This window comes from Scyliorhinus canicula, chromosome 5 (assembly GCF_902713615.1).
Source record: "Scyliorhinus canicula chromosome 5, sScyCan1.1, whole genome shotgun sequence".
In the NCBI taxonomy this organism is placed as follows: Eukaryota; Metazoa; Chordata; class Chondrichthyes; order Carcharhiniformes; family Scyliorhinidae; genus Scyliorhinus; species Scyliorhinus canicula.
Genome location: NC_052150.1, coordinates 19,059,472 through 19,080,286, shown reverse-complemented (window position 1 = coordinate 19,080,286; position 20,815 = coordinate 19,059,472). Strand labels below are relative to the sequence as shown.

Genomic DNA, 20,815 nt, shown 5'->3' with positions numbered 1-20,815 from the left:
CTTGGCGATGGGGGGTGTGGGGGGCTGCTTTGCGATGGCGGGGTGTGGGGGGGCTGCCTGGCGAGGGGGGGTGGGGGGCTGCTTGGCGATGGGGGGTGTGGGGGGCTGCTTTGCGATGGGGGTGTGGGGGGCTGCTTTGCGATGGGGGGGTGGGGGGCTGCTTTGCGATGGGGGGGGTGGGGGGCTGCTTGGCGATGGGGGGTGTGGAGGGGCTGCTTGGCGATGGGGGGTGTGGGGAGCTGCTTTGCGATGGGGGGTGTGGGGGGGCTGCCTGGCGAGGGGGGGGGGTTTTGGGGGCTGCTTTGCGATGGGGGGGGTGTGGGGGGCTGCTTTGCGATGGGGGTGTGGGGGGCTGCTTTGCGATGGGGGGGGCGTGGGGGGCTGCTTGGCGAGGGGGGGTGTGGGGGGCTGCTTGGCGATGGGGGGTGTGGGGGGCTGCTTTGCGATGGGGGGTGTGGGGGGGGCTGCTTGGCGAGGGGGTGTGTGGGGGGGCTGCTTGGCGATGGGGGGGTGTGGGGGGCTGCTTGGCGATGGGGGGTGTGGGGGGCTGCTTGACGATGGGGGGGTGTGGGGGGCTGCTTTGCGATGGGGAGGTGTGGGGGGCTGCGTTGCGATGGGGGGTGTGGGGGGCTGCTTGGCGAGGGGCGTGTGGGGGGCTGCTTGGCGATGGGGGGGTGTGGGGGGCTGCTTGGCGAGGGGGGGTGTGGGGGGGCTGCTTTGCGATGGGGGGTGTGGGATGCTGCTTGGCGAGGGGCGTGTGGGGGGGCTGCTTGGCGAGGGGGGGTGTGGGGGGGCTGCTTTGCAATGGGGGGTGTGGGGGGCTGCTTTGCGATGGGGGGTGTGGGGGGCTGCTTTGCGATGGGGGGGTGTGGGGGGCTGCTTTGCGATGCGGGGGGTGTGGGGAGCTGCTTTGCGATGGGGGGGTGTGGGGGGCTGCTTGGCGAGGGGGGGGTGTGGGGGGGCAGCTTTGCGATGGGGGGGGGTGTGGGGGAGCTGCTTTGCGATGGGGGGTTGTGGGGGGGCTGCTTGGTGATGGGGGGGCTGCTTGGCGATGGGGGGGTGTGGGGGGCTGCTTTGCGATGCAGGGGTGTGGGGGGCTGCTTGGCGATGGGGGGGTGTGGGGGGCTGCTTGGCGATGGGGGGGTGTGGTGGGCTGCTTGGCGAGGGTGGGGTGTGGGGGGCTGCTTGGCGATGGGGGGGTGTGGGGGGCTGCTTGGCGAGGGGGGGTGTGGGGGGCTGCTTGGCGAGGGGGGTGTGGGGGGCTGCTTTGCGATGCGGGGGTGTGGGGGGGCTGCTTGACGATGGGGGGGGTGTGGGGGGCTGCTTGGCCATGCGGGGGTGTGGGGGGCTGCTTGACGATGGGGGGGTGTGGGGGGCTGCTTGGCGATGCGGGGGTGTGGGGGGCTGCTTTGCGATGGGGGGGTGTGGGGGGGCTGCTTTGCGATGGGTGGTATGGGGGGCTGCTTGACGATGGGGGGGTGTGGGGGGCTGCTTGGCGAGGGGGGGTGTGGGGGGCTGCTTGGCGATGGGGGGGTGTGGGGGGCTGCTTGGCGATGGGGGGTGTGGGGGGCTGCTTGGCGATGGGGGGGTGTGGGGGGCTGCTTGGCGATGGGGGGGTGTGTGGAGGACTGCTTGGCAATGGGGTGTGGGGGAGCTGCTTTGCGATGGGGGGTGTGGGGGGCTGCTTGGCAAGGGGGGGCGTGGGGGGCTGCTTGGCGATGGGGGTTGGGGGGGCTGCTTGGCGATGGGGGTGTGGGGCGGCTGCTTTGCGATGCAGGGGTGTGGGGGAGCTGCTTTGCGATGGGGGTGCGGGGGGGCTGCTTGGCGATGGGGGTGTGGGGGGGCTGCTTTGCGATGCAGGGGGCTGCTTGGCGATGGGGGTGTGTGGGGGGGTGTGGGGGGCTGCTTTGCGATGGGGGTGTGGGGGGCTGCTTGGCGATGGGGGGATGTGGGGGGCTGCTTTGCGATGGGGGGTGTGGGGGGCTGCTTGACGATTGGGGGGTGTGGGGGGCTGCTTGGCAAGGGGGGATGTGGGGGGCTGCTTGGGAAGGGGGGGTGTGGGGGGCTGCTTGGCGAGGGGAGGGTGTGGGGGGCTGCTTGGCGAGGGGGGATGTGGGGGGCTGCTTGGCGAGGGGGGGTGTGGGGGGCTGCTTGGTGATGGGAGGTGTGGGGGGCTGCTTGGCAAGGGGGGGGGTGTGGGGGGCTGCTTGGAGAGGGGGTTGTGGGGGGCTGCTTGGCGATGGGGGTGTGGGGGGCTGCTTGGCGATGGGGGGGTGTGGGGGGCTGCTTGGCGAGGGGGGGTGTGGGGGGGCTGCTTGGTGATGGGGGGGTGTGGGTGGGTGCTTGGCGACGGGGGGTGTGGGGGGCTGCTTGGCGAGGGGGGGTGTGGGGGGCTGCTTGGCGATGGGAGGGTGTGGGGGGCTACTTGGCGATGGGGGTGTGGGGGGCTGCTTGGCGATGGGGGGGTGTGGGGGGCTGCTTGGCGAGGGGGGGTGTGGGGGGCTACTTGGCGATGGGGGGTGTGGGGGGCTGCTTGGCGAGGGGGGTGTGGGGGGCTGCTTGGCGATGGGGAGTGTGGGGGGCTACTTGGCGATGGGGGTGTGGGGGGGTGCTTGGCGAGGGGGGTGTGGGGGCTGCTTGGCGAGGGGGGTGTGGGGGGCTGCTTGGCGAGGGGGGGTGTGGGGGGCTACTTAGAGAGGGGGGGTGTGGGGGGCTGCTTGGCGAGGGGGGGTGTGGGGGGCTGCTTGGCGAGGGGGGGTGTGGGGGGCTGCTTGGTGATGTGGGGGTGTGGGGGGGTGCTTGGTGAGGGGGGGTGTGGGGGGGCTGCTTGGCGAGGGGGGGTGTGGGGGGCTGCTTGGGTGATGTGGGGGTGTGGGGGGGTGCTTGGTGAGGGGGGGTGTGGGGGCTGCTTGGCGATGGGGGGTGTGGGGGGGCTGCTTGGTGATGTGGGGGTGTGGGGGGGTGCTTGGTGAGGGGGGGTGTGGGGGGGCTGCTTGGTGATGTGGGGGTGTGGGGGGGTGCTTGGTGAGGGGGTGTGTGGGGGGCTGCTTCGCGAGGGGGGGTGTGGGGGGGCTGCTTGGTGATGTGGGGGTGTGGGGGGGTGCTTGGTGAGGGGGGGTGTGGGGGGCTGCTTGGCAAGGGGGGGTGTGGGGGGCTGCTTGGCGATGGGGGGGTGTGGGCGGCTGCTTGGTGATGGGGGTGTGGGGGGTTGCTTGGCGAGGGGGGGGGTGTGTGGGGGGCTGCTTTGTGGTGTGGCAGGGAGGTGGCTTGCCACTCAAAATGGCAGCCCGATAGCGGGATTCCCTCGATCTGCACGGCAAGGGAAATTGAATTGCTTTACTGGGGCGAAATTCTCCGACCCCCAGCAGGGTCGGAGAATCGCCTGGGGGCGCCTAAAATTCCGCCCCCGCCGTGGCAGAGATTCTCTGCCACCCGGGAAGTGGCGGGGGCAGGAATCTCGCCGATCGGAAAGGTCCCTGCGCCGATTCTCCGGCCCGGACGGGCCGAGGTCCCGCCGCTGGGAGGCCTCTCCCGCCGCCGAGGTTTAAACCACCTCTGGAACGGCGGGATCAGCGGCACGAGCAGGCCCCCGGGGTCCTGGGGGGGGGGGCAGGGGGCGATCGAACCCTGGGGGGTGCCGCCACGGTGGCCTGGCCCGCAATAGGGGCCCCCCCTCAGACTCCGGGCCAGTGCCCTGGCTGATCTATGTTCTTCCGCGTCCGCTGACGTCACTGTCAGCACATGCGCGGACCGGCGAAAGCCTTTCGGCCAGCCCTGCGGCCGGGGACGCCGGGTGTTTGCGCCAGTCTTCTGGTGGCAACCGCTCCGGCGCGGGGCTGGCCCCCAAAGGTGGGGAGAATTCCCCACCTTTGTGGAGGCCCGACCCCTGAGTGGTTGGCGCCACTTGCCTACTCCGGGACCCTCCGTCACGCCGGGTAGGGGAGAATCCCGCCCCTGATTTGCGTTCCCAGGGGGAACATACTTTGACTGCAATTCTCCGGCGGGGAGAACATTGGACGGGATTCTCCGTCCCCCGCAACCGTTTTCGACTGCGGCGCAACCCCGCCAGCAGCGAGATTCTCCGTCCCGGCCAATGGGGTTTCCCATTGTGGCCACCTCCACGCCGTTGGGAAATCAGCTGACGTGAGTGTGCTGCCGGCGAAGCGAAGGAGTACGCCGACGGAGAATCCGTCTGCAGTCTCCCAAACGGAGAATCTCTGTTGTTGCTAAGGGAGGGCCAGCCAATCAGAGGCTTCTGATGGATATTGTATGCAGGAAAATACAATGGTCTTTGTCCACTTTAACAACAGGGACATTCTGCGAAGCTGCAATTGGACCTTGGTTGGACCACAGTTTGGATACAGCAGGCAGTTCTGATTGTCACCTTATGAGAAGGATGTAGAAGCACTGGAGAGGGTTCAGAGAACATTTGCAAGGATTTGTGTGCACGAAATACGTATCTGGAAATGCTCGACAGACTGGGTCTCCTTTCTTTAGAGCAAAGAAAACTGATATAGATCTTCAAAATGATGAAAGGTTGAGATAGAGTGGATACCGAGGGACTGCCCGACGAGAATTCCAATCGGGAATTCAGGAAAAACCTTTCTCACTCAAAGAATGTGGAACTGATTGTCACAGGTGGCTGAAACAAATTCTAATGATATCGTCAGGGTAGAAAAGACAAGCATCTGAGGGAGAAGGCAATAAAATGAAAATGAAAATCGCTTATTGTCACGAGTAGGCTTCAATGAAGTTACTGTGAAAAGCCCCTAGTCGCCACATTCCGGCGCCTGTCCGGGGAGGCTGGTACGGGAATCGAACCGCGCTGCTGGCCTGCTTGGTCTGCTTTCAAAGCCAGCGATTTAGCCGAGTGAGCTAAACCAGCCCCTATAGACGGCTACGATGGCAGATATAGATGAGGAAAGCTAGGAAGAGGCTCAGGTGGAGCATTGACTGGTTGGCCCGAATGGCTTCGGCCAATGCCTGTAAATCTTATGCAATCCTATATAAAACAAATTAAGATGTTCCACCATATCTGTGACTAAAATGAAATGGCGCTAAACATTCTGTCGGTGCAGTGACGTTCCTCGAGGATAATTCTGAACAAGCGAATATAAGCCAAAGCACCATTGCCCTGTCAGAGCTCTTTCATTACACAATGGAAATCTTACAATTGTACAAACAGATATAATGGAGGAATGAACAGTACCTTGCCAGTTGTTTCAATGCCTCTGATTGTGCATACATACAGCACAGCCCAAGCAGATATAAGACAGAGTAACAGCCACCACTGGATAGTACCTGAGTCATTGATACTGGTTGAAATGTTTAACGTTTCCCTGTACCAATAATAATCTACTGGAGAGCTCCTGACACATTCATCTACAAATCCTGTCAAAACATAATTAAACATAGTCGAGGAAGATGTTACTTATCGGATGAGAATGCTGCAGTCAGGAAGCCGCGCCGTTAACATTCCAATCTTGCCAACCAGTTAGCGCACAGAATCTTGCCGTCAAACTCCCACTTTAATGCCAATTGGTGTCAAAATGGTTCAATGGTGGATTGATGGCCGTTGGCAAATCTCTTTGAGACTTGTCAAATGTGTTTCATTGCAGCTAGCAGCTGGAGGGGACTGGCATTGCATTAGTCTGGACTGGCTTTGAACTCAAGTCTCAAAGGTGAGTTGGTTGTGAGCAAAGTGTCCAGGAACTACAGAGTTGCTACGGTGCAGAAGGAGGCCATTTGGCCCATCGTGTGTGCACCAGCTCTCCGAACAAGCACCACGGCTTGGTGCCTTTCCTCTGCCATTTTCCCCCAGACCCCTGCACATGGTTTCAATCAAATAATCACCTAACGCCCTCTTCAATGCTTCGATTGAACCTGCCTCTACCACACCCCTGGGCATTCCAAACCCCGACCACTTGTGCGAAAAAAGTTTTCCTCACATCACGTTTGCTTCTTTTGCAATGAACCTTCGCCACTTCCAAGAAAATCTCTCCCGTGGACCGAGTGGACTTGTCAAGTGTGTAGGCCTGTCAGTGGTTTCCCTTAGAATTCACAGCACAGAAACAGGCCCATCTGATTCATGCCAGCTCCTGCTCCATGTGAGAGACCTCCCACCTTTCTTCATCCAACCCCATGAACACGTCCTATTCCTTTCCTCCTCCTGTCCATCGAGCATTGTCTTAAATGCAACCCTGCTAATCACCTTAACCAGTTTGTGTGTGAACAAGTTCCACATTCTAACCACACTCTGGTGAAGATGTTTCTCTGAAATTCTTCATTGGATTTATTGGTGATTATCTGAGATTTGTGGCCCTTACTGTTGGTCTGTCCTGCAAGCGACCCTCTACGTCGACCCTATCAAATCCTTTCATAATCTTAAAGACTTAGGATCATAGCATGGAATCACAGAGTGTTTACAACACAGAGAGGTGCCATTCAGCCACTGTGTTGGTGCTAACTCAATCAGGAAAACATCCACCTTTCTCTTCTCTATCACTGGTCTTTGTAAAGTTGACAAATCCCACCTGGGTTACTGATTAGGGTATTATTGTTGTCCTGAGCTCCCACACTCCAAGAGAAATTGGCCAGGATTCACATTTCTGGGGCTGGATTCTCCCCTACCTGGCGTGATGGAGGGTCCCGGCGTAGGGGAGTGGCGCCAACCACTCAGGGGTCAGGCCTCCCCAAAGGTGGGGAATTATCCCCACCATTGGGGAGGCCCGACCCCTGAGTGGTTGGAATTCTCCCCACCTTTGGGGGCCAACCCCGTGCCGGAGCGGTTGGCACCAGAAGACTGGCGCAAGAAACCGGCGACCCCGGCAGGGGGGCTGGCCGAAAGGCTTTCGCCGGTTGGCGCATGCGCGATGTGGGTTTTTCTTCCGCTTCCGCCATGGCGGAGGCCGTGGCGGCCGCGGAAGGAGAAAGAGTGCACCCAGGGCACTGGCCCGGAGTCTGAGCGGGGGGCCCCGATCGCGGGCCAGGCCACCGTGGGGGCACCCCCTGGGGTTCGATCCCCCCCCCCCAGGACCCCGGGGCCCGCTCGCGCCGCTGATCCCACTGTTCCAGAGGTGGTTCAAACCTCGGCGGCGGGAGAGGCCTCCCAGCGGCGGGACTTCGGCCCATCCGTGCCGGAGAATCACCGCAGGGGCCTTGCCGATCGGAGTGGCGAGATTCCCGCCACCGCCACTTCCCGGGTGGCGGAGAATCTCTGCCACGGCGGGGGCGGGATTTACGGCGGCCCCAGGCGATTCTCCGACCCTGCTGGGGGTTGGAGAATTACGCCCCTGATTGCTATTCATGAACTCATACTAGAAGTTTGTTTCTTCGAATATTGGCTCTGCCCATGGGCCCAACTATAAAGGTGAACATCGATCGTCTATCCTTGACCTTCTACTCTGTTCCACCTGCTCTACCTCACCTTAAAAGAACAAAATCCGTCGCATTTCTCCTCTTTAGTTCTGAATAATACTCACACAGACTCGAAACGTTTACTCTGATTCTCTCTCCACAGATGCTGCTAGACCGGCTAAGCTTTCCCAGTATTCTCTGTAGCTTTTCAGGCTCAGGTGTGATGCCCCCTCAGTCAAACAGCCTGCTGAACTCTAGCCCTTGCTTTTGCGTACTTGGAAAGACTCTGGAGCCGTTTAAAAATGGTGTGCGGGACTCAATTCCAGGATTCCAGCCCCATTCCCACCAATTTTCACTGGTGTGGGACAAAGGTGTGGGTAACGAAGCTGCACTCCTGGTCTGGCCAAATCCATTGGCAGGATTGGCGTATCCTCCCCCTTCTGTAGTTTATGTGGAGTCTGGCCTGTTTCTGGGTGACTCAGAGGAGTCGTGAACCATAATCTCTATTTGGGAACCGTTTGAAAGATAGGTTCCACAGGTTTTACCCAGGCCCCCATGCCTCTTCCATGCCCCCCATGCCCTGTCCATGCCAACTCATGGCCCTTCCATGCCTATTCACTCAGAATATATTATGCACAGAACCAACAAATATAGCAACGATGGCATGTGTGTAACTGCTCAGAAAAAAAATCATCCCTTCACAAACATCTGTTGAAAAGAAAACACTGTTCCTGCAACCCTATAAAATGTTATCCAGACAGACCAGCAATATATCAATAACTGAAGCTCAGAACACTTCTCACCTCTTAATTTTGTGCAAATAAACATTGAGACATTTACTAAAGAGATCGCGGAGAGAACAATTTATTATAACCACTTAAGAAATGCCAGTTAAGCAAAGTTAGCAGTTCCCTGCAGCTATCGAAACAGAAACCATGGCTAAAAAAATACTTTCCCGAGTCTGAGCTCTCAGCCAATTATGCAGAATAGGACAGGTGTAAGAACTCTATCAGTGGAACTGGATGGCCAATATGTAACTGTAAGAGGTTTTGTAACATGCAACATTAATCAATACCTGTATTATTGGCAGTCATTGGACACGTGCTCCAGGGTAGAGGATCTTGGAATGAGTTGAAGATGTACCACAAAACCAAGGCAATTATACTATTGTAATATAAACCAATCAGGAATGAAACCAGCATTGATGCTATACCTGAGGAAATGAGAGTCAATATAAATAATATTAATCTACCAAATAAATGTTAAATGAATTTATTAATCAATTGTATATATTTGCACCGTAATAGGAATATATTCTGAAAGAAGTGGGAATGGACAGAACAATGTGATTGCAGGAGCAGATTATTATTGTGCATGATGAATTGTGTGCTGATACATTAACTACCTTTATAGACTATATCTAGCCTTTGAAGTCAACAGAATTGTGAAAGTTGCTTTATGCCGTGTTGGGATTTTGGAAATTTGGCTTCCAATTCAGAAATTGGAAAGTTTTCGATGACTTTAATTAACTGAGAAAATTAAAGGCCAGGCAAAATTTGGTGTTACAGAACCTTAATGCACATCTTGGATTTGTGTGTGTGTGTGTGTGTGTATGTGTGTATATCTGTGTGTGTGTGTATTTCAACATTTCGTCTGAAATTCCTCTCTGTGCTATTTTATCAGAGGAATTAATTTTGGGCCCTGCTAAAATAGAAGAACAAAAGACCTTCAGGGGAGTGAACACATTGTTTATATTATTCCACAGTGTAAATTCATTGATATTAGTGTCCTGTGCTGCAGGTAATAACACACCAGTATTTTGACTACATTGCAAAAACTAAATTATTTTAAGTGTCCCTACCTTGAAATGTAGTTCAAGATATGACACAACCTTTTGCAACTTGAAGTAACAAATGCAGGGCAGTGTTTGTGTGTGTTTTAGCAGTATTCATCCCCAAATTCAATTTTATGGACAGCCTCAGCGGAAGATTGCTTTGAAGAAGAACACCGTGCCATAGTGCTTGGGTGGGTTGTTATGTGGGTGTAAAACGCAGCCCGTCTTCAAGTGCGGCAGTGAGTTTTATTTCTGCAATTCACCCTTGACAAATGGTCACCAGAATTTCGCACTCTCAAAACCACCATTCATCTTAACTCTGCCCCGTCCTGCCACTTGGAAACGGGCAAGCAATCCCTGCAGTTTCTCCCCGTTAGCACCGTACCCTGGTCATTTGGGAAACAGTCTGACTAAAGAAGTGATAGTGGGTGCAGTAGATGGCTGTGCCTGAGATGGCAATCACTGCAATTGAACAACAGTATGGATTATTCCCCTGAGAAACCTGTTTGTCATCAGCTGTGCCCGTGACCTCTTTACAGATTTGTCAGAGAGCCTGTGGCCGCTTACCACGGGAGATATTGGGCTGACTTTACCATTATGAGTTGGTTTCTACCCTGTCTCCCTCTCCCTTTATGGGTCTGACGCAAGTTCAGGTTGAAAAACTGCAGTAGGACCTGGTGTTTGGGCTCCTGTTGTTTTCCAAAAGATTTCCAAACATTTGCCTGCTAATTCTGAATCTAAAAACGGGACTAAGAATTGTGCCAAAGGTCAATTTAATGCTTGGACCTTTTGCCAAATTGCTTCTCGATGTACGGGGGGAAATGGCCAAAGTGCTACAGAAAAATGGCAGCGGAAATCTGCATTTGAAAAACTTGTTTCTTCCAATCAGATTGTTGCAAATAAAAATAAGCAAGAAGCAGGAGTGGGCCATTCAGCCCTACAGGTCTACCCCACCATTCAATAAAATCATGGGTGATCTTTGACCTCAACTCCACTTTCCTGTATTATTCTATATCACTTCGTTCTCAAAAATCTCCAAACTGTATCGTAAATATACCCAACTCTTGAACGTCCATGGCTCTCTGTTGAGGGGAGTTCCAAAGATTCATAACTCTTTGAGTGAAGAAATGGTTCCTCATTTCAGTCCTGATTTGCTGGATATCTTATTCTGAGACTACGGCCTCTAGTTCTCGAACCCCTGACCGGGAGGAACATCCTGCAGCACCTATCCTGTCCAACCCCTCAGGAGTTTGAAATGTTTGAATTAGGTCGCCTCTCCTCTAAACCTTAGGTATATCGGTGTAGCCCACTCAGTCTCCCCTCCTCCTTGTAATCAGTCCAGTAAACCTTTGTAGCATGTCTTCTAAGTCTTCTAGCATATCCCTCCTTAGGTAAAGGCACCAACCTCCATACAGTGCTCCAAATGTGCTCTCCTCCAAACCCTATATGAATGTAGTAAGACCTCTTCATTCCTACACTCCACTCACTTTGAAATAAAAGATAACTTACCATTCGCTTTCCTAATTACTTGCTATAGCCTCATGTGAACAGTCTGTGATTTGTGGGCAAGAACATTGAAATCTCCTTGAATATCAATTTTTTTCCCGCCAAAGCGAATCATTTCACACTTTACTACATTTCATCAGCCATGTTCCTGCCCAATCACTCAAACCGGTTATATCCCTTTTGCAGCCTCTGCTCACAGATTTCTTCCCCCTCTGACTTTGTGCCATCGGTAACCCTGCACACAGTACGCACGCCGTTTGTAATTTCAACTCGGGTAACTTACCCATTCCTTTTAAATATGGATGAATAGAACTCCAGACCCCCAAGCTGCCTTTCCGTAGACGCTGCCCAATAGCAAACTCAAGATGCAACAGTGGCACACCCTCGAACACCAGTAGGATGAGGAACGGGATCATGAATGCTCCTGACAAAGAGGAAAAATATATTGAGATAAAAATGGAACAGTTCACCTCCCTGCCACTCCAACATTTTTGTGCTTATAGAAGATCTTTGATGCTGGGGACTGGAACACCTTCCATTTCAGATCCCTAAGGGTAAATTGTATGGTCTCGCCTGCCGCGGGAATCGTCGGGAAATTTAACGCACCGTTTAAAGGTCCGTTGACCTCTGATGGGAATTTCTGGTCAACCCCACCCATAGGGCTAGCACCCAAGCACCTTGATGTGAGAGAAATCGCCTTTACTCTGCCCCAGCAATGCACCTCAGGCTTAGGCTTAGACGGCCGCTATTTTGTTTACCATTATTTTCCTTTCCCTGCACCAATCATCGTAATGGGCGGCACGGTAGCACAGTGGTTAGCACTGCTGTCTTAACAGTGCCAGGGTCCCAGGTTCGATACCCGGCTTGGGTCACTGTCTATGAGGAGTCTGCACGCTCTCCTCGTGGCTGCGTGGGTTCCTCCGGGTGTTCCGGTTTCCCCCCCACAAGTCCCAAAAGATGTGCTTGTTGGGTGAATTGGACATTCTGAATTCTACCTCCGTGTACCCGAACAGGCGCCGGAATGTGGCGACTAAGGACTTTTCACAGTAACTTCATTGCAGTGTCAATGTAAGCCTACCTGTGACAATAATAAAGATTATTATGATGATTAGGAGACTGCTAATTAGAGACAAAATTGGTGTTGTTAGGCAATGTAAACTCATGATTTCACAAACTGAGTTGAGATTGTCCATTCCGTATAGAATTCCTTGAGCCAGCAAAGAAGGCCATCAGTCCAGCAGCCTGGGCCAAATTGGTACCCAAAGTTCAGCATTTAACACGCCGTGCAGGTGAGTTTCTATCCCAGCTCATTTTGACATGTAATGGTTCGAAGTAGTGAAGACACACTTGCTGCTCAAATTTACAGCCGTGCCAAACAGTTTGGATTACGGTTTTCATTTCAAATCCCTATGCACGTACATGGGTCAACAAAACGTGCCGACATTGTTTAAGTAATAATGTTTTGCTGCTAAACTGAAGATAAGCTGAAGGGCTGATTGACTTAATTTTCAGACTTATCCTGTGCCCATCTCTAGGCTGTTCTCAATGAAGTGAGACAGTACACATGTAGTCGCCAGTCGATGCTTGAGCAGCCTAATTTGTTTTACAAATGGACATCTTCATAACTAAATTCTAGCTGGACAAAGAAAGTAAATAACATTGGATTAAACATAAAGTTCATCCTGTATAAAAATTATTGGGCTGGATTCTCCGCTTCTCGGGAGTCTCCGTTACGCCAGCAGGGCACCCACGCCCGGGGATTTCCCGACGGTGTGAGCTGCCGACAATGGGAAATCCCATTGGCTGGCTGACGGGAAGGAGAATCCCCCTGCCGGCGCGAGCGCACCAGGAAACTGGTGCGGCGGGACGGAGAATCCTGCCCCTTATCTATTGCGTCCTCCCAACTTAAAAGGACACAATCTCTTTGCACTTACCTCTCTCAGAGATTGAAATTGTGGAATTCATTGCTGTCTTTGGGCCATGCAGGTTGTTGACTGAGGTGATCAAAGATTTACCTCATGAAAAGTCAAAGGGTAGATACTAAAAGATACTTTGATGGACTAAAGTAACAAGAATGGACTTCTACAAATTGGTGAGATACAGATTTACTCCTGTCACTTCATTCATTCTCCAATCGCACGTATAGTACTGTGGACAAGCTGTGGATAGAGTCCAAGGTGGATAAAATAAAGCAGGAATCATATTGATAACACTCTTTGGTGCCCTAAGAGTGCTGGTATTCTACAGATACCGGTTAGGACTCCCTGGGTAGTAAAGGAGTGTGCACCATCTGATTTCCATGAACTCAGAGCGAGGATGAGCTCCCCCAGGAATTAGGAGCAGAGCTTCCCCTTTAACAGGGAAAGCTCCACAGTATAAAACCCCAGCCTGTGTGCAAGTCAAGGAGGGTGACCCTTTGGGGCGGTGGGAGTTTAGTAGTGTATCGTAATAAATCTCTTTCATTGTATCCTACCACGCGTCCTATGGGTGTTTCTCACCCGTCAGATTCTATAACATCCACATGAAACACGCTTGCTTGCATGGAGAATTCCTCACCTTTTCGTAAACACAAGACGTGAAAGAAATTCTTTGGGTGCATATGTGAGTTGTACTTGTCAATAGAGGCAAAGAGAAGAGCAGGATAGCATTGGAATTTAAGCAATGAGAGAACTAAGAGAGATTTTCAGGGTTATCTGAGTTACTGCTTATTTCCAGAGAGTCTTTCATTTATAGAACACACTGCCATCTAGTGCAGTGTAACTGAATTAAAAATGAAGCACTCAGTGTTAAACTACGTATAGATTCCTATCTTAAGGCCTAAAGGTATGTGAACTCCGATATTAGTGTTATGATCCCAGTTGGTGTTCTAACTGGACGGGAAGATCCCAGAATCGAACCCTGACTCAAAAGATCATGGGCAGGATTCTCCGCCGGCAGGATTGTCCGTTCTGCCGGCCGGCAGTGCACCCACTCCTGTGGGTTTCCCGGAGGCCACAAAGGGAAATCCCATTGGCTGATAGCGGGAATGGAAAAGCTCGCTGCTGGCGAGAGCGTGCCGCGGAGGAACTCGTGGCTGGTGGACCGGATAATCCCGCCCCATAACTTGTACTTTTTAAAATAAAATGTTGAGGAACAGAGTCACAAGGAAGCTAATCAGTTTTAATAACAAGAGAAAAAACATTTATAGAAATAAACATATTGCCTTATAATGCAATATGCCTATACTCACGCCTTAGCCTAACAATGACGCACAGATTTTAAGATTAACATGGATTACAGAGTACATCTTAAGTTACAATGGCCTCATTAACACAAAGTCCCTTTTAAACACACAAGATGACTGTGGTAAGACACACTCCTCTCTGAACCCAAGTGAATATCTGTGGTTTTCTCTTCACTATCCCCCCCAAATATTTCTTACACTGTGAGCCTCCTTGTCTCACTGAGCTCTGGTTTCCACACGAGTGATTACAAATTCCTCTTTCAAAAGTTAGACTCTCTAATCTTCTTTTAAATTATGCTTTCCCTCCGCTGCTTCCATCGAGATTTCACTTTTAGGTTTTACGCCTCTTCCTTCAGGTTTCCTTTGTCTTAAACACTTTTACACAACTCTGAAGCCCTGCCACCAATTTCCGCATTTATTTCAAATAATGTATCCCAAAATGTAGTAGTGTATCACAATCCTTAGCACTATTGAAGATAACGTTTTGGCCTCTCATGGTCCAATGCTGCTATATTTCTCTGTGACTTTACTGAACAGTAATCTGTTCTGGTTCCTCATGTCCTCTGTTCCATTAACACCAGACTTCTTGGAAACTTATAGAACATAGAACATAGAACAGTACAGCACAGAACAGGCCCTTCGGCCCTCAATGTTGTGCCGAGCCATGATCATTTCTCCAGTTTTCTTAACTAGCTGCACTTTATAATCCCAGCATCTGCTTTCTTAACCATTACTCCATAGTATGGATTTTCTTCTAGCAAGGCTGAGAGATATGTTCCCTCTTTAGTCTTCTAAAACCAACTGCTTCTGGATGAGCTCTGAGGGCTGCCTTTTCTCTCAGTGCCGATCTACAACTGCAATCAAATTTGCAAAAGTAAAACTTAACAGCTTCTCTACCTAACAGGGCCCCAGTTGCCAGGCAATCAGTGTTGGTTTATGTACTCTTCATATCGTAGCCCTCTCTAAACACAACAGAATCACAATTGGAATTGAAACCAATCCCTGCATGTACAAACATCTTTGTCCAGCATGAATCTAACTATAGGTTTTACCCTTCCAGACACAGAAGCAGTAAATTAAATACACTTAAAACTATACCTTATTTCTAATATTTGCCAATACAAATATAAATCACTCAAAAAAAACCTCTATTTTCCTAACAATGCTAAGGAGATGTAAATGATCTTACGAGGGCTTCTCCCTGTATCCCTGCACATTCTTTATCTTCCGATAATGATCCAATTCCCTGTTGAAAACCCTGATTGAACCTGCCTCCACTCCACTCTCAGGCCGTACCTTTCACGCGCTACGTGAAAATGTGTTTCCTCGTGTCGCCATTACTTCTTTTGCCGATGACTTTAGATCAGCGTCCTTCGGTTCTCGATCTTTCCATCAATCAGGACAATTTCTATCTGCTCAGTCCAGACTCATCATCTCTTTCAAATCTCCTCTCAATCTTCACTTCTCCAAGAAAAATCTGAACACCTGCAACAGTAGTGGACTCGCCAACATGAAGGGCGTTTAAATGGTCATTGGATAAACATATGGATGATAATGGAATAGTGTAGATGGGCTTTAGATTGGCTTCACAGGTCAGCGCAACATCGAGGGCCGAAGGGCCTGTACTGCGCTGTAATGTTCTATGTTCTATGTATATCTCCAATCTCTCTACGTAACTGAAATTCCTCATTCCTGAAAACGTTTCCATCAATCTACACCCCGTCTAACGCTTTCACTTCCTAAGTTGCAATGTCCAGAACTGGACACAATACTTAGTTCAGGCTGGATCAGTGCCTTATACAAATTTAACTTCCTTGCTGTTGTCCTCTATGTCCCTATTAATAAAACCTAGGATCCCGTGCGTCCACTCTCTCAACCTGACCTGTCACCTTCAATGATTTATGTCCATATACACCGAAATCCCTTTGCTACTGCATTGTTTTCCCACACCTAGTGGTGCACTAAGGCGACTTTCATCCATTTCTGTGGCTGGTAATTCCCAGAATAGGTCGCTAGTCTGTCGCCGGGGACTTACAGCTTGCGGGGGGTCACTCCACATCACGCTTGGCTGTCCAGGAGTCTCTCCTGTTCTGACCACCTGCCATTGGGGTGTTTGGAAGAACTTTGCAGATTGACACACTCAATCTGTTGGCCATGTTATGAACGCACCTCCCTTGGCCATCAAGCCGTGGGGTGGGACTTGAACACAAAGCTTCTGGCTCAGAGGCAGAGACTGCGCCTCAAAGTCTCCTCCATTAGAATTATCCCCTTTCGTTTATATTGTCTCTCTGCATTCTTTCTACCAAAAGTCACACTTCACATTTCTCTGCATTAAATTTCATCTGCGTGTCTGGGTTCTTTTGAAGTTTGACATTACCTTCCTCATCGGATCAACACCGGCAGATCAGCCTTCTACAAGCAACAGCCGTCAGTGTTTGACAACAAAGAACTCTGCAAGTCAACAAAAGTCCTGCCGGGGGCCGGATTTTCTGGTTCCCCAGCGCGTGTTTCCCGATCGCGCGCCGTTCGCTGGCAGCAGGATTTTATCTTCCCGTCACTTGTCAATAGCATTCACCATTGAAGCCACCCCGCGCCGGCGGGAAACCCACGGACAGGGGAATGGTGCCAGCCGGAGAATTGTGGCCCTTGTCTCCAGAGCAGTTGTCATCACCACACTCCTGGACTGCAGCGAGACCTGGACTCTGCCACTGGACACATTGGAGCACGAGGGAAATCGCGACATCAATTCTATTCTTTGGAATCAATAGGAGACGGTAAAACAAACGCTTCTGCCCTTCTTGAAGCTGCTCCACAATGATTCAGGCAAAACCTGCAAAACCACTTCAATGGATTGGACACTGTATCCAGGCAGCCGAATTGCATCTCCTCTGCCAGGTGCTGGTTTCTTTACACTTAAATGGCCAATTTTCCAGGGGAAGCCAAAGAAAATGCTTCAAAGACATTCTTAAACACTTACTGAAATCCAGTAGCATTGACCTGAATGACTGGGAGGAGCCTGCTACCAACCATTCAAAATGGTGTCAACTTGTTCATCCCACTGAGTCCAAACACCTTAATGATGAGTAAGGGCAGCGGCGGAGAAGGAAAGAAAGGGAAGTAAATCCTGCAGCTCGATACCACTACCTCATGGGAAATCCTGTCCCGTGTGTCCAAAGATCTGCAGGTTGACAATCCCCCTTTTCAGTTACATGAAGACCCACGGCAGAAACTCATTACCCTGAGTAGGTGTCATCCTCAAATTGTCACCACTGGAAATGTCCCTCTCATTCCATGAGCTCTAACTTTTTGTCCACTGTTGTGTGGCACTTTATCAAATGTCCTTTTGAAGTATCTTCTTCCTTGGTGACGACTGATGAAAAGTTTTAATTTAATACCTCAGCCATCCCTGCTGCCTCAATGCATAAATCACATAATCCCCTCCTTTTTTACGACCCTTGAACTATTTACATAGAAATCATAGAATTTACAGTGCAGAAGGAGGCCATTTAGCCCATCGAGTCTACACCGGCACCTGAAGCCCACACGTCCTCCCTAGCCCCGTAACCCAGCAACCCCACCTAACGTTTGGACACTATAGAGCAATTTAGCATGTGACCAAGCCACCTAACCCGCACATCTTTGGACTCTGGGAGGAAACCGCAACACCTGGAGGAAACCCACGCACACACGGAGAGAACGTGCAGGCTCCGCACAGACAGTGACCCAAGCCGGGAATCGAATCCAGGTCCCTGCCGAAGAGAACTTTTGGATTCACTTTAATGTTAGCTGTCAGACTCTTCCAATAATCTCTCTTTGATTCTCTTATTTGCTTTCTCAGTTTACCTCACATTCTATATTCGCCCTGGTTCTGGGTTGGGTTCTCCACTCTGCGTATGTCATCAGCACAGGATCAGGAGTATGCCATGGAGTATGTTACAGATTTGTTCAGCACTATCCTCGACTCCTCAGATAATGAAGCAGTCCACGTCCAAATGCAGCAAGACCTGGACAATATTCAGGCTTGGGCTGACAAGTAGCAAGTTACATTCACACCACAAAAGTGCCAGGCAATGACCATCTCCTGCAAGAGTGAATCTAACCATCACCCCTTGACATTCAATGGCATTACCATTGCTGAATCCCCACAATCAACATCCTGGGGAGGTTACAATTGATCAAAAACTGAACTGGACTAGTCACATTAATACTGTGGCTACCAGGGCAGGTCAAAGGCTAGGAATCCTACGGCGAGTAACTTACTTCTTGAACCCCCAAAGCCTAACCACCATCTGAAAGATACCAATCAGGAGTGCAATAGAACATAGAACATAGAACACTACAGCGCAGTACGGGCCCTTCGGCCCTCGAAGTTGCGCCGACCTGTGAAACCATCTGAAGCCTATCTGACCTACACTATTCCATTTTCATCCATATGTCTATCCAGTGAGCACTTAAATGCCCTTAAAGTTGGCGAGTCTACTACTGTTGCAGGCAGGGCGTTCCACACCCCTACTACTCTCTGAGTAAAGAAACTGCCTCTGATATCTGTCCTATATCTATCACCCCTCAATTTAAAGCTATGTCCCCTCGTGTTGGTCATCACCATCCGAGGAAAAAGACTCTCACTGTCCACCCTATCTAACCCTCTGACTATCTTATATGTCTCTATTAAGTCACCTCTCAGCCTTCTCCTCTCTAACGAAAACAACCTCAATTCCCTGAGCCTTTCCTCGTAAGACCTTCCCTCCATACCAGGCAACATCCTAGTAAATCTCCTCTGAACCCTTTCCAAAGCTTCCATATCCTTCCTATAATGTGGTGACCAGAACTGCACGCAGTACTCCAGGTACGGCCGCACCAGAGTTATGTACAGCTGCAGCATGACCTTGTGGTTCCGAAACTCAATCCCCCTGCTTATAAAGGCTAGCACACCATATGCCTTCTTAACAGCCCTATTAACCTGGGTGGCAACTTTCAGGGATTTATGTACCTGGATGCCGAGATCTCTCTGTTCATCTACACTACCAAGAATCTTGCCATTAGCCCAGTACTCTGCATTCCTGTTACTCCTTCCAAAGTGAACCACCTCACACTTTTCCGCATTAAATTCCATCTGCCACCTCTCAGCCCAGCTCTGCAGCTTATCTATGTCCCTCTGTATCCTATAACATCCTTCAGCACTATCCACAACTCCACCGACCTTCGTGTCATCTGCAAATTTACTAACCCATCCTTCTACACCCTCTTCCAGGTCATTTATAAAAATGACAAACAGCAGTGGCCCCAAAACAGATCCTTGCGGTACACCACTAGTAACTGAACTCCAGGATGAACATTTGCCATCAACCACCACCCTCTGTCTTCTTTCAGCTAGCCAATTACTGATCCAAACCGCTAAATCACCTTCAATTCCATACTTCCTTATTTTCTGCAATAGCCTACCGTGGGGAACCTTATCAACCGCCTTACTGAAATCCATATACACCACATCAACAGCTTTACCCTGATCCACCTGTTTGGTCACCTTCTCAAAAAACTCAATAAGGTTTGTGAGGCATGACCTACCCTTCACAAAACATAGAACATAGAACATAGAACAGTACAGCACAGAACAGGCCCTTCGGCCCTCAATGTTGTGCCGAGCCATGATCACCCTACTCAACCCACGTATCCACCCTATACCCGTAACCCAACAACCCCCCCTTAACCTTACTTTTATTAGGACACTACGGGCAATTTAGCATGGCCAATCCACCTAACCCGCACATCTTTGGACTGTGGGAGGAAACTGGAGCACCCGGAGGAAACCCACGCACACAGGGGGAGGACATGCAGACTCCACACAGACAGTGACCCAGTCGGGAATCGAACCTGGGACCCTGGAGCTGTGAAGCATTTATGCTAACCACCATGCTACCCTGCTGCCCCATGTTGAAAACCGTGTTGACTATCGCTAATCAACTTGTTCTTTTCAAGATGATTATAAACCCTATCTCTTATAACCTTTTCCAACATTTTACCCACAACCGAAGTAAGGCTCACAGGTCTATAATTATCAGGGTTGTCTCTACTCCCCTTCTTGAACAAGGGGACAACATTTGCTATCCTCCAGTCTTCCGGCACTATTCCTGTCGACAAAGACGACATAAAGATCAAGGACAAAGGCTCTGCAATCTCCTCCCTGGCTTCCCAGAGAATCCTAGGATAAATACCATCTGGCCCAGGGGACTTATCTATTTTGACATTTTCCAAAATTGCTAACACCTCCTCCTTTTGAACCTCAATTCCATCTAGCCTGGTCGACTGAACCTGAGTGTTCTCCTCGACAACATTGTCTTTCTCCAGTGTAAACACTGACGAAAAATATCCATTTAACGCTTCCCCTATCTCCTCTGATTCCACACACAACTTTCCACTACTATCCTTGATTGGCCCTAATCTTACTCTAGTCATTCTTTTGTTCCTGATATACCTATAGAAAGCCTTAGGGTTTTCCTTGATCCTATCCGCCAACGACTTTTCGTGTCCTCTCCTCGCTCTTCTTAACTCTCCCTTTAGGTCCTTCCTGGCTAACTTGTAACTCTAAATGGAATACTCTCCACTTGCCTGGATGAATGCAACTCCAACAACACTCAAGAAGCTCAACACCTTCCAGAACAAAGCAGCCCACTTGATTGCTACCCCTTCCACAAACATTCAATCCCTCCACCAATGACAAACAGCGGCAACTGTGTGTCCCCAGGGGCGGATCTATTATGAAACTAATTAAGCTTAAGCTTCAGGGCTTCTAATCCCGGAGGGGCCCCAGAAGCGACTTTAGTCCACATTGCTTAAAAACGTTGGGTCTACTGTATGAGGAGGGGTTTTTAAAAATAATAATATTAATAATATAGTGT

At 50.9% G+C, this 20,815-nt stretch overlaps 1 protein-coding gene across 3 annotated transcripts in view; it reads right to left on the bottom strand.

Annotated features, from left to right (window-relative positions):
• Positions 1 to 20,815, bottom strand: part of LOC119965828 (sodium-dependent neutral amino acid transporter B(0)AT1-like) — a 60,047-nt gene that overhangs the window by 22,641 nt on the left and 16,591 nt on the right. For all 3 annotated transcript variants that reach the window (XM_038796715.1, XM_038796714.1, XM_038796716.1), the window contains exons 2-4: positions 10,980 to 11,120; positions 8,432 to 8,569; positions 5,210 to 5,391 (exon numbers count right to left, since the gene is read on the bottom strand). In XM_038796715.1, the coding sequence (XP_038652643.1) occupies positions 5,210 to 5,391; positions 8,432 to 8,569; positions 10,980 to 11,112 (453 nt within the window). In that variant the 5' untranslated portion in view covers positions 11,113 to 11,120. The remainder of the gene's footprint in view (positions 1 to 5,209; positions 5,392 to 8,431; positions 8,570 to 10,979; positions 11,121 to 20,815) is intronic.